Source organism: Limulus polyphemus, unplaced genomic scaffold, assembly GCF_000517525.1.
Source record: "Limulus polyphemus unplaced genomic scaffold, Limulus_polyphemus-2.1.2 Scaffold122, whole genome shotgun sequence".
NCBI classification, from domain to species: Eukaryota; Metazoa; Arthropoda; class Merostomata; order Xiphosura; family Limulidae; genus Limulus; species Limulus polyphemus.
The window spans coordinates 864,265-879,059 of NW_013665732.1; the positions used below are offsets into that span (position 1 = coordinate 864,265).

At 33.1% G+C, this 14,795-nt stretch overlaps 1 protein-coding gene across 1 annotated transcript in view; it reads left to right on the top strand.

The window, feature by feature from the left end:
- The window catches only part of LOC111089480 (roundabout homolog 2-like), a 110,482-nt gene that overhangs the window by 52,868 nt on the left and 42,819 nt on the right, over positions 1–14,795 (top strand). Inside the window, exons 3-5 of the mRNA XM_022402085.1 lie at positions 5,968–6,309; positions 6,733–6,843; positions 8,990–9,193. Coding sequence (XP_022257793.1) covers positions 5,968–6,309; positions 6,733–6,843; positions 8,990–9,193 — 657 coding nt within the window. The remainder of the gene's footprint in view (positions 1–5,967; positions 6,310–6,732; positions 6,844–8,989; positions 9,194–14,795) is intronic.

Genomic DNA, 14,795 nt, shown 5'->3' on the forward strand with positions numbered 1-14,795 from the left:
ATCCAGTAGTACATTTTGTTCGAGAAAGCTTTATTGTAGAAACTGGGGAGTATCCTGGATGATGCGAAACCGGTATTTTTATGGTTTTATGTATGTGTGGTTTTATTTATTTCTTTTAAATTAACAGTAATAAATAAATAGTTGTAAAATATATTATATTCACTTCCTTTAGTAAAATGTATTTGTTTTCATGTATATATATATAATGTTTGACTTAAAGTTGTTGTCATCTTTCTGCACTTAGAATAATGAAGCATAATTATTCAAATATAGAAGAAGCAACAGGAACATCGCTAATAATCACGTCATCTGTTATATTAATAGTATCAGTAATATTTTAACTTCGGAATATATATATATATCTGTCATCGCCAACCAACCATTTTTCATTATTACCTCTTATCAGTATGTTGATAACATTACCCCCGCCACTAACTTCATTAGAAACATGTACTGGTTATTTTTATTGTGAAAGGCATACAATGGATTTCTTGGATTTTTACCAATTTTAAATTACTTTATACTGCGTGATTTTTATTTTGTATATGGAAGTACTTCTATAACACTGGTTGGTTAGCAGCATAAAGACGTAAATACAAAATAATCTAACTTTTAATTTGCTTGGGTAATTCTTTATAAATAACTGTACAAGATATAGAATAAAACAGTGATTTATCTACACTTGTCGTCCAGTCGAAAAAATCTTTGATTCACATGAATTCATAATAACCTGGTAATTGTTCTATTCTAATGTCGTACATGACTTTTTGTACAGCCCACTTGTACCAGTATTCAAGTATTCCTGTACGTTTCTGTAGTGCTTTCGATTCTGATAGTCATACTGCTATGTAGGTGAGATGTTTTCCTATGTCAGCAAGTCTTGGGTGGAAGAGTTTTCTGAAAGATCCAAGCTTACAGTCTGGTTTCCTTGGGATCTAACGTCTTTTTTTTTGTCACGAAAGCAGCTTCTTTTTCACGAATCTAGAAACTGTTTCCTTTTAGGAAAAAGCGAGTCTGGTTTGTCACATTGTGTTTTATCGAACTTCTGCTATGATGGGTTGATACGCCACATACACTAAATGGCAAACTATGTACTTAAGTTGGCATCGTCTTTCTACATTACAATTTTTATTTCAATTTTAATTCCTTAGCTTATATCTTAACGAAGTAATTATCTTATGATTCCTCGAAATAGCTTAATTAATTATTATAAAATTACTGGCAGTATTGTACCTTGGCTAAAACTGTTTCTAGTTTTCAATATTCTAACTCGGGTGAACTGCATTTTAAATATATTTGGAATTAATTGTACGCTGTAAAAACTTCCTTGAATGACTACGACGCAAGTTTGAAACAACATAGTAACTGTGGACTAACAAAACAGAACCCAAGTCTGATGGCTGATGCACACACTTTGTGTTGACTTGTACATCATCTGCATAAACATAATAAATTAAATTGACTTCAGAACAAATGATGTATATAAATAAAAGTTTTGAACTGAAAACCGCGTGTTATTTGTATACTTATATTGCTACAAACAAAACTCCAGTTATAGTTCACACAAGCCTGTACTGTGGAAACATATGTTGTGGTAAAAAAGCGCAATGTTTATGTTAATTTACAGCACAATTTTCTTACAGTGTATTATTGAAGGGTCGCAACTTCTTGTAGAGTGTGGGAGGTTCGAGATCAGACTATAATTTAAAGTATTAACCCTTATAAAAATATATAGATTTACTAGTGATAAATCTAGAAACTGTCAACATTTCCTTCAAGTCTGTTTCGAAAAACATGAGTATCAACTCTTCAAATACTCAGCAAATACTGAATCTGTGAATTTGAAGGGAGGTTTTGATTGTTTTTGAGTTCACCCAACTTATCCTATATCTATACAAACATTCTGCCATCCAATAAACTCAAATCACTCATAATGCTAATAATGCATTGATGCTGATTGTAAGCCCCGGTATAGTAATTATGCAAATCTGCAACCCTTAATGACTCAACGGTAAGGCGTAAAATATTTTGTGTGCTTAAGGGTAATGTAATATTAACATCATATATTATATATTATGTAATTGTATTTTACCTGTGCATATCATAAAATATAGCACTAGAAGTGTTTTATGTTATTAGAGAAACAAGGTATTATATAATGAAGTTCAGCAGCGGTAATAAAATCGAATAAACTATTTTTTGGTGTGTGTGTGTATTTTTTCACTGATTTCAAGATGGCATCACTTTACTTGCTTTTGTTTGTTTGATTGTAGTTAAATACAATGCTATACAATGAGCTATCCGTGAGGTGCCTTCCACGAGTATCGAAACCTGATTTTTATGGTTATAAGTCTGGGGGGGGTGCCCGTTACTTGGTAACAACATAAAATTAACATAGATATCGGTATTTCAGCCAATTATCTTACAACCATCTTGAATGATATATATATTAGAGGTAATATGATTCATCGTGATTGTATAGTTCATGATATACTTTTAGTCCACAGTTTTAGTTTTGCTTTCTTATGGGTGAAATAAATGTCAAAATGTGCATTTTGAGGAAATTACTTGTTTGCACTATCCGTCACTAGACAACGAGGTTATGGCATGATAACTGAAGAAAGCGGAAATAACGTCGGAACTAAGTATTCTTTGGAAGTCTTTTCTTTCTGTTCTCGTGAAACTGACATCTTGTTTCGCTTATGACGTTAATAGAAGCTTTATCTTGAATGCATTATTTAAAGTATTATTTGTGAGGATATCAAGTAATTTTGGAATCGAACATCGTTCTATTAAGAAAAAAATCCGAGTGATTTTGTTTGATAAAAACAACAAGGCAGATAATTAATCACCAAGATAATTAATTTATCTTAATGGTAAAATTCACATTAAAAACATTGTCACAATATAAATCCCAATTAGTCCATAAGTAAAAGTTAGTTTTAGATTATTTCTAAATATTCTATATATTTATCTCTTCGAATAGGTAACTATTTAGTTATTACTAATTTAAATCATTTTGAGACGCACGAGTGACCACCTTATGATTACCAATCATTGAAATTCCAAATCTCTGCTTAAACTTTTACTTATTAAAAGTTGATTACAAAAGTTGGAAAAGTATCTCTCGTCGTGTGTGAAATTCGCCATTTGAGTGCCCACTCTCAGTTCTCTTTACACTCGTGTATGTTTGTGTTTACGTATTTATATATATGTACGTGGCCTTAAACGTTGTTGATTGACCTCGAATCTCGAAGTATTGTTTATTACCTTCACGGTTGTACAGCTTTTCAAATTATCAGAAATCTTTCTTAAAGACTGAATGTTTCTATATCTACGTCCTCCTACTGTTAATAAAATAAGAAATAAATAAAATCACAAATACGTACAAGCATAAAAATTTACAAATACTGGTTTCGTATCATCCACTAATAGGTTCTGTTCGAGAAAGCTTTATTGTAGAAATTGGGGAGTATCCTGGATGATGCGAAACCGGTATTTTTATGCTTTTATGTATTTGTGGTTTTATTTATTTCTTTTAAATTAACAGTAATAAATCAAGAGTTTTAAAAAATATTTTTAAAGTCATTTTTATATTGTTTCATTTTTATTAATCACTTATATATACATATATAAGTGTGTGTGTGTAAAACGTTCTGCCTTTACTTAAAAGCTGTTGTCATCTTTCTGCACTTAAAATAATAAAGCATAATTATTCAAATATAGAAGAAGCAACAGGAACATCGCTAATAATCACGCCATCTGTTATATTGACAGTATCAGTAATATCTTAACTTCGGAATCTACATTTAAAAGAAAAAGTATATTAAAAATGTAAACTTAGAAAGACGAATATATATATATATATAAACGGTTGTACCAGCTTTCAAATTATCAACAGTCTTTTTTAAAGACCAAATGTTTCTATATCTACGTCTCTCTATGGCTAAACGGTAAGTTTCTGGCTTACAACGCTATAATTCAGAGTTCGATTACCCGTGGTGGCCATAAGGGCATTATAGCCTATTGTGTAGTTTTGTGTGGAAACAAACAACAAAGCTGAATAAAATAATATAAAATCGACTATGGTTTTTTACTTCACGCTCTTGTTTATAGAAATGATCTGAGAAACAACTGAGTTCACTAGAAACCACCTTCTTTATAGAGTGACAAATAACTTAATTATCTAGAAAACACTTTAAGTTGTGACAAACACTTAAATTCAGTAGAAAACGCCTTCTTTACATTGTTACAAACAATTTAATTATCTAGAAAACACTTTGTATGCTGTGACAAACAAATGATTTATCAAAGAACGTCTTTTTTTACGCTATGACAAACAACCTAATTTATCAGAATACACCTTTTTGGTGCTATGACAAACAACTGAGTTCACTAAAATACACCGTTTTTAAGGCCATGAAAAATAGTTGAATTCACTGGAAAACACCTTCTTTATTCTGTTGGCGATGGAAACTTCGATATGCAAGACCGTTTAGTTTAAGAGTTATTATTTAGTGATTTAATATTTAATTTACTTTTTATAACAAGAGAGTTAAAAGTAATTATTTTAAAGGCGATAGTTATTACAAATTTGGTTGCGTAACTTGGTAAAAGTAGTACGTTGTGTGTGTGTGGTTCAGTTGTTGTGGTATTGTTGACACCAAGTTACTTGAATCTTCGGTATTTTTCTCGTTCCCTTAAGTGAGTATTGTTGTATTACAGCGTCGCTCGCGTAATTTATCGAAAGTTCGAGGTCTCAGTGAACAAAGTATACATGTAGGTGACTAGCGAGCGCAAGTAAAGTAGAGAAAAGTCAAGTGAGAGATGACACAGGCCTGCAATGGGTTTATTGACTTGAAATTGTTACATATTCTACAGTAATTCCTGTATGCTGAATCCGAAAATTATATCAATTTTTCTCCATCACATACAAATTCTTCACAAAACATCATATGTACTTTTACATAAGTGCATCATTTTCATTGAAATCGGGTCACTTTTTGTCATGCTTAAAATGTTGACAACCACTAGCTATAGATTTCACTAGACCAATTGCGACGTGAAAGTCTTATCGATCGTTCTACAACCCAAACATGATAATAAACAATTTTCATTGCGGTAAACGAAATAATAATTTGATCTAAGTAAGAGTTTTTTTTCTTCCCGATGTGTAAAAAATCCTTAGATGATTGAAAAAATGAATATTATTTCCGAAATATGCGTAGGTGAATTATGGAAAATCTGTTATTAAAACTAAAGCAACTTTTATGGAGTTTAAATTCGCAGGCTTGTGTAATTAGACAGATCTAAACTGAATGATTGCAGTTTAGCCTGGCGGGCGATTTGTAAAAAAGTTAAAAGTTTAGTCAGAAAACATTAAATTTAAAGAAGTCAAGTAACGTTCAGTCAGAAAGCATTAAGTTAGTGATTGTTAGTTTAGCCGTAATGGGCGACATTTTCACAGTTTCACAAAGATAAGTAGAATAATTTGTCTTGTCAAAGGGTATTCTAAAGTAATTGAACCCGTCTGTGTGGACTTTTACGAAAAAAAGACAATTATTTAAAGTTAAGGATACAACTATGGTTATCCACGGGGTAACGTAAGTACATGATTCACTGATACTATTGTGATAAGAATAGAGAAAAATAATTGTCACTTAGATTATAAAGTAATTGAATCAGTCTATGTGGAGTCTTGACAATAAAATAGAATTATTTAGAATTTTAGATAAAACTGTGATTTCCTACAGTGTAAAGAATTTTTGTACATACGTTTAACTGGTTTTGAATATATATTAGTTTGAAACAAGTGGAGTGTGTGCTGTCCGTTTATTGTCTGAATTTATCGCTAGAAAGTCGCAGACACCTACCGTAAAAGAATACTAGCTCACTCATATTTAAAATCCTGACAGATATGAACAATGTACTAAAATAATGAATATCCATCTTATATATTTCTTACAGAAACCCCAGTGTTTCAATCTGTTGTGGGTCGAAGTGCTCATCTCTCGTGCGATGTCAGTGTTACTTCCGAAGACGACTCTATATCCTTAGTACTGTGGTACAAGTTAGGAATTAGTGCTCCAATTTTTAGTGTAGACTCCAGACATGGTCCACTGGAGAGATCCAAACACTTTACGAGTGACTTTCTAAGAGAGAGAGGTTATTTTGATCCCGGCACTCACAGCCAACCTTCGGTTCTAACTATCAACCCGGTAGAGAAAAACGATGAAGGAAAATATCGCTGCAGGATTGACTTTAGATACGGTCGAACCTTCAATAGAATCATAATGCTAAAGGTTATTGGTGAGTGGCAAACAAAACCTCACAGTGCATTCAATTTGATTAAACTAGATTATGTACAGAGCTTAAAATGAGGAAAGAAAAATAATGCGCAAATTTAAATTGTTTATATTACTAAATATAAGATATTGGAGACGTACTATATTGTCGCGTATATATTCAGTTACTAGCAAAAATTATAATAAGAAAAATTAAGACCGTGCTTTAAATGTTCATTTTGTTTATAAATGGAACATACTAACCTTATCCTAGTAAAAATCTAACGAAATATGAAGTTCATTTTATTTTACCTCCATAAATACCGGGCTTATACAATATCGTGTAATTATAAATATTAACCTACATTAGTTATAGGAGTTTAAATACAAGATTTCTTTAAATCTTAAATTATTTTGAGGTTTAAAGTATAAAATCAATCGTTTTCAGTTCCACCTCAGGATATTACTATCGTCGATGAAACTAATCAACCTGTGTATGGAGAAATTGGCCCATATAACGAAGGTTCCAAACTTGCTCTCGGTTGTTTAGCTAGTGGAGGTGAGTTGCCTGTTATAGAAGCAAATAATAATGATAAATATGCATCGTGTTTTGTTCAAATAATAACAATACGTTAAGTAATTTCAATAGTTTATACCATAGATTCCAGCGATCTTATACCTGCAATCATTCTTGCATTGTATCGAAAACTACCTCAACTTTCTTCAGTATTCTAATGAAAATAATTTATTCATATTTAAAGTTTCTATGTGAAAGGAATCTCATATCTGAGCAAACGAAAAATCTTTATAACACTTGTAACAAAAACATCTAAATAATCAAGTTCGTCTCATTTTGTTCTGACGAAAGTGATACAACTAACAGAATGTGCTGAAAGTTTTTAGATGGCTTCATTTCAACCAGAAAAACTGTTATAGATAACAATAATGATGTATAAAAATATTGTGGATGATACTGCTCAGCTTAATTCAATTTATTTTATCTATAAAACCATCTTACTATATAGAATATTCATTATGTATGTATGTGTGTGCCAGCATTCATTACCCAGAGTTGACTGGCTTGATTACTGTAATTTTTGGTATGGAAACTGAAAATTGTGTGATGGTATACAAGGCTATCTTGTTTTAGGATTTTTGCCTCTGAAATAAGGTACAATTTTCATTTTTATAAACTTTTGGTTTGCATTACTCAAAATTGGCTGGATCTATTACTGTAACTTTTTGTATGGTAACTGGAACTGTTCAGCAATGTACACTGAGTACTTTGTTTTAGGATTTTTGCCCGAAAAGATGGATAAAAAAGCTCCTGAAATAGGATTAATTTTTCCTTTTTTTATAGACTTTTGGCTTGCGTCACACAAAGTTGACTGCTCGATTAACGTAATTTTTTGTGTAGTAACTCAAACCCGTCTTAGGAAATGGATGAAAAACACCATAAAATATGACATTTCCACTTTTTCGTTGACTTTTGGCATTGAATTTAAAGAGACAGTGAAATTGGTTAGTTATAACCTTCGGTTTGCCCTATAAATATAAGTTTAATTAGACCATAATTTTTTTAAATGTAACGAGTTATTAATTTGAAATGTTTTTCATTAGTTTATATTGTTGGTTGTCTGTTCATTCGTTCACCTGAACGAGACATCTCACGCAATGGATTAAACGGCTAAGTCGGAGACCCCTATTGTATAGTCGTCCCTTATTTTGAACTGTGGTCCGGGGAGAGAGGGGACCACACAGCAATACCCGCTGTCTGAAGCGAATGCTATTAATCGAATAGCGGAATTAACTGTGACTCTTGTATCGCACCCGCAGTTGTAAGTGCAAAGGTGCGAACAAATCTCGTTTCAAACCCGAGATACTCAAACCTCCAGTCCGACATGCTAACTAATAGGCTGCGCTTGGAACTTTTTGAAACTTAAAAATATTTTAAATTCTATGTAGTTCAAAGTCTGAATAATATATGTTTAAGCCTATTTTAACGTATTGTTTTTGAATAACAATACCTCTTCAACTTCAATATAATGAATTGTGCACATTTTCAAGCAGCACTAGTGCGTTATTTTAGATTTCATTTGCAGTTACATTCTAAAACAAAATTTTAAAAACAAAGTCAAAGTGGCAATATATCTGTTAACAGACTTAGTGCTATAAGGTACTACACAACATTTTGAAGTATATCTTTCCTTAAGCATTATAATTTCATCAAAATTAGTGCTACATCAAACTGTCATCTGAAAATATATATATATAATCATTTGATTAATAGCTTTAAATAATATTATACAAAAATAATTATTGTTTTATTAAGTATTCGGCAAGGATATGGCGTTCGGATATCAACCCTTGGTATGGTTAGCAACCTATACGATCTCCTAAGCATAATCAATTACAATATTTCTTAGTGTATTACTATTAGATACTAACTACCAACAAGTATGTATCCCATGATTCAGCTGATACCGCCTTCTTGGAACGTGTCGATAGCAGCCAGGATTTAATCCTGGGTCTACTTGTTACAGAAATAGGCATGTTAATAACTCGTCCGAGTACTCGTACGTAGCATTAGGCGTATTTTCTATTTTTAACATATTTTTATGAAGTTTTTTTTTCTCGTAGAATAGTCTTTCATAATATATTTTAAAATTTCGTTAACATAAGGTAAATATGTCACTTTTATTTAGGAAATCCTCCCCCCACCGTGACCTGGTGGAAGGATTCGATACAAATTGACAATAGTTTCCATAAGACCCATGATTTTGGAGTACGAAACGACTATATTCTTCAGGAACTCAGACGTGATGATTTGTTAACCACACTCACCTGCCGGGCTTCAAATAATAATCTTACCTCACCTGTGGTCGCCACTGTAATTATAGACATGAACTGTGAGTATGTAAATTATAATGGTGTTCTTAAGAATTAGCTACTACAATGTATGATATAAAACTGGTTTGTTGTAGGCAAACAAAAACACGTGCAACTTTTGAAACGTAATGTTCAGATACAAGTTTAGTGTTTCCTTCACATGATAATTAAAAATAATATTTTTTGTTTGTTTCTGGATATTCAAGCAAAACTACACAAAGAACTACCTGCGCATTTCGTGTCGTTCTTAATATGCAAAGAAGATAGTAGGGATGGCATTTGCACACATATAGTGGAATGTTAACAGACAATAGTAGGATAAATTAAACTCAATTGTGATTGAATAGTTATATATATTGCTATATGTTAATTCTTCCCTGTGAAATGATGTAGGGATGATGCAACTTCAAGGGTTAATGATAACATTGTTTACATTAGAATTGTGATTTTCTTTAACTACTACTAGTTACTAATAATGCTTGGAAAAGCGGATACTCCGTTTGAAGCTACGTCACCTCAATGAAATTGTTTTGGCTTTTTGAGTTATCATGTAATAAACAAAAAGCAGAGGAAAGAATAAGAAATTCAAACTTTATGCTATGATATTTACAGACACTCCCAGAATTTGTGACTTAGTCATTACGTATATATATATATATATTGTTATAAATGGAAACACTAACAAAATTAAATAATAGGTTGAACAATCGTCAAATTTTATATACTTTTTTTATTATTTAAAGAAAGATGACGTTTCCAGCTAGCTTACAACAAAGGCGCATGCTCAGAATTCAAAGAACTTCCGTGCGTAGTATTTCGAATGTTGAATGTGAAAATTCTAAGCAAAATTATATCTATTACATAAAAATTACAAGTCATGAAAAGATAAAACAGATATCAATTAAAATTTAAACAAAAAATTGAAAAATAGAAATCTACAGGAAATAAAAGCGTTTATTTAAACCAGATGGTTGTAAAATCCCCAGGTTATAGATTAATCTCCTTTCCAGTCGTTCTCTTTTATCAATGTCTGTTGGAGCATCAATAAGTCCAAGAATTGAAAAGTCTCAACTGTATGGTTGTTGATGGTGAAATGTCTGCCTATTGGTATATCTTGGTTCCCTAGTTTACTATGGTTCAGATGTTCTCGTGCTCGATCACCGAATCGGCGGTCTAAATGAAAACACTGTATTGTATTGTAAAGTTCTGAATAATGATAATAATAATAATACCTTTTTATCTCACACTTAAGCCTGTAGTGCTGATTCGGTACTTTACAAAACACGTTCGAACTTTTTAATATGTAAACTTGTTTACGAAGAAAAATCCCCCCCCCCCTCTCCAGCGGCATAGCGTTGTATGTCTGTGGACTTACAACGCTAGAAACTGGGTTTCGATACCCGTGGTGGGCAGAGCACAGATAACCCATTGTGTAGCTTTGTGCTTAACTTCAAACAAAGAAAAATTCCAATTATATATATATATATTCATAGAAAACTAGTACTTAAACAGTTAAGCAAAAATTAACGTTAAAAGGAAGGACTGCGTTAAAAACAGCAAATCCAAACCTGTGATGAATGACATTTTAATGAACTAAATAAATCCAAACCACAAACGAAATTGAAGACGCTGCATAAATTAAAAGGATCCCCAGGGTACTGGTTATAATGTGGGATATAAAATGTGCCCTGGGTTTCGGAAGTGACTGCAGAATTAGGACCCACATTGCGATGGGGATTCACCGTCTACCAGTTAGTGCAGTTTTTCATTAGCGCTGTTGTAGTTTAGTTTTGCTGAGCCAAAGTTGTGTGTAAGAACTGATATGTCTAGGGGGAAAAACTGGTATGAGTTGCGAAACCACAAGGCGAACTTCGAGTCTTCACAAACTGCTCTTGTCTCATGAACTTGGATCAAATAAAATCAAAGAAGAAAGATACTTATTACCTACTACTGAAGTACCTTCACACTTGTGTACTTTTAATGTTTTGAATTACTACTTTGGGAGTAAGAAAAAGTACGAGTCTCCCATAAAAAGCTCGGTATTGCTTTTTCTTATTAAAAAGCACTGAGAATGTTTTTCGCTCCTGTAGCTTTCAAATTGTTGAATCTTTTTATTGCCTGAATATCTTTTATAACATGATTCACTGTGTGTTACAATTTTCATCTCACGTTTTAAAAGTTAACTTGAATTTTTGCATCTTGTATTGTAATAGGTGTTAACCTCTCGTGGGCATAAACAATAGAAGCTATGTATATACATATACATGTATGTACATAACGCTAAAACCCGGGTTTCGATAACCGTGATGGGCATAGCACAGTAGCCAACCAATTTTGTAGCTTTGTGTTATAAGCAACAACAATATATATAAACAGAAGAGTGGGACATTTAGGACCATACTGAGGACTAAGTATATGCAGCAGAGTGAGAGACTTATGACTATATTGAGGACTATATACATATATATACAGTAGAGTAAGAAACTTGTGAGCGTAATAAGGACTGAGGACTAAGTATATGCAGCAGAGTGAGAGACTTATGACTATATTGAGGACTATATATATATACAGTAGAGTAAGAAACTTGTGATCGTACTAAGGACTGAGGACTAAGTATATGCAGCAGAGTGAGAGACTTATGACTATATTGAGGACTATATATATACAGTAGAGTAAGAAACTTGTGACCGTACTAAAGACTGTGTACATACAGCAGAGTGAGAGACGTGTGACCATACTGAAGACTAAGTATATACAGCAGAATGACAGACTTATGACCATACTTAGGATTGGGTATATACAGCAGAGTGATAGACTTGTGAACATACTAAGGGCTGTGTACATACAGCAGAGTGAAAGACGTGTGAACATACTGGGGATTGTGTATATACAGCAGAGTGAAAGACGTTGGAACATATTAAGGACTGTGTACATACAGCAGGGTGAGAGACGTGTGAACAGACTAAGGACTGTGAATATACAGCAGAGTGAGAGACTTGTGAACATACTGGTGACTGTGTACATACAGCAGAGTGAAAGACTTGTGAACATACTGGGGACTGTATACATACAGCAGAGTGAAAGACTTGTGAACATACTAAGGACTGTGTACATACAGCAGAGTGAAAGACGTGTGAACATACTGGGGACTGTATACATACAGCAGAGTGAAAGACTTGTGAACATTCTAAGGACTGTGTACATACAGCAGAGTGAAAGACTTGTGAACATACTGGGGACTGTATACATACAGCAGAGTGAAAGACATGTGAACATACTGGGGAAATTAGTTAAGAATATCATAAGAATTATTGCAATCCACTTCAACACTCGACAGATGATATGTTGTAATCGGCGATCATCGAAATATTTTTAAGCTTCTTGGCTAACTACGTAATATTACCTTGAGTGTAAAATGAGCCAGGGACGTAGGGAAGCGCCATTTCTACTATATTTGAGAGAACAAAAGTAAGGCTTCTCGGTGACTCTTCGGTAAGTTTCAGAGCTTATAATGCTAAAAATCTGGTTTCGATACTCGCAGTTGGCACAGCACAGATAGATTATTGAGTTACTATGTACTTAATAACAATGAAAGAAATAAATGAAAGAAAATATCATTTTTATGCGTTTTTCCTCTTATGCGATCTCAAATCGGATGAAAATGTTTAGGCCAAAGTGAGAACCATATTCATAGAGCAGAGTAAAAGACTTGAACTTGGCTTTAGGTTATTGTTTATAAACTATAAGTATTTTGATTTCAGATTAATAATGAACATACTGCAGTTATTTCAAAGTTAAGGATAAAATATGAGAGCACGGTAAACCGTCTCTGCTCTGAGATTAACATTATTAGCTAAAAAACGTGGTCTTCGGGTACCTGTAATGTGACACCTTTGTCTAGCATAAGCTAAAGTGGCTTCATGTCATTACTAAAAATAGTGGTCTTCGGGTACCTGTAATCTGACACCTTTGTCTAGTATAAGCTAAAGTGGCTTCATGTCATTACTAAAAATAGTGGTCTTCGGGTACCTGTAATCTGACACCTTTGTCTAGTATAAGCTAAAGTGGCTTCATGTCATTACAAAAATAGTGGTCTTCGGGTACCTGTAATGTGACACCTTTGTCTAGTATAAGCTAAAGTGGCTTCATGTCATTACTAAAAATAGTGGTCTTCGGGTACCTGTAATCTGACACCTTTGTCAAGCATAAGCTAAAGTGTGCTTCATTTCATTACTAAAAACAGTAGTCTTTAGGTACCTGTACTCTGACACTTTTGTCAAGCATAAGCTAAAGTGTGCTTCATTTCATTACTAAAAATAGTGGTCTTCAGGTACCTGTAATCTGACAGCTTTGTCTAGCATAAGCTAAAGTGTGCTTCATGTCATTACTAAAAACAGTGGTCTTCAGGTACCTGTAATCTGACACTTTGTCAAGCATAAGCTAAAGTGGCTTCATGTCATTACTAAAAACAGTGGTCTTCAAGTACCTGTAATGTGACACCTTTGTCTAGCATAAGCTAAAGTGGGTTAATGTCATTACTAAAAACAGTGGTCTTCAGATACCTGCAATCTGACACCTTTGTCTAGCATAAGCCAAATGGCTTCATGTCATTACTAAAAACAGTGGTCTTCAAGTACCTGTAATCTGACACCTTTGTCTAGCATAAGCTAAAGTGGCTTCATGTCATTACTAAAAACAGTGGTCTTCAAGTACCTGTGTCTGACACCTTTGTCTAGCATAAGCTAAAGTGGGTTAATGTCATTACTAAAAACAGTGGTCTTCAAGTACCTGTAATCTGACACCTTTGTCAAGCATAAGCTAAAGTGGGTTCATTCCATTACTAAAAACAGTGGTCTTTAGATACCTGTACTCTGACACTTTGTCAAGCATAAGCTTGAAACTATTGTCTGTCATAAGTTCAAACGGACTTACTGTGAAGGGTTACCACTGTTTTATTGTTCTGAAGACGTAACTCTGAGCCTTGATATGCAAGATATTTATTTGATTTTTTATAAAGTTTCAATACATAAAAAACACTTTTCATTATTCTAATTCCAGTACACTTAGTGGTGAATAAAAACAAACTTTAAGAAGTTTGTGTATTACCGTTTAAAACCTTCACATGTTTTGGCCAAAGAAGGTTTAATAGTTTTTTTTTTGTATCCAACCATCTGATGTTCTAGTCGGTTTTAGACACAGCCTGTTTTATTCATTTTTCTTAGTGACAGCAGGCTACTATCTACTTCAAGCATGAGCAATGGGAGCAACAGCATGGAAACCTCTGAGAATACAAAAAAACACAAAAGTTCACACGCATGTAAACCAATTCTTAAGCGAATCACCATATCGTGCTTTACATAAAACGATTAAAAAATATTTATAAAAATGCAACCCGTGCAGATGTCGCTGTTAACCAATGCCATAAACAGCTGACGGAAAAATACGTTAAAGTTCCCACCTTTAAATATTAACTTCAGTAGTTCTATTGGTCTAACTTAACGTGATTAGTAGAATTGTGAATCACTTATTTATTAGAATATGTATAACGTCTTCTACACGTACTAATGACCTAAGACAAAGCATTGCAAATATTATATAAAAATTCACGTTGTCGTAGTTCTG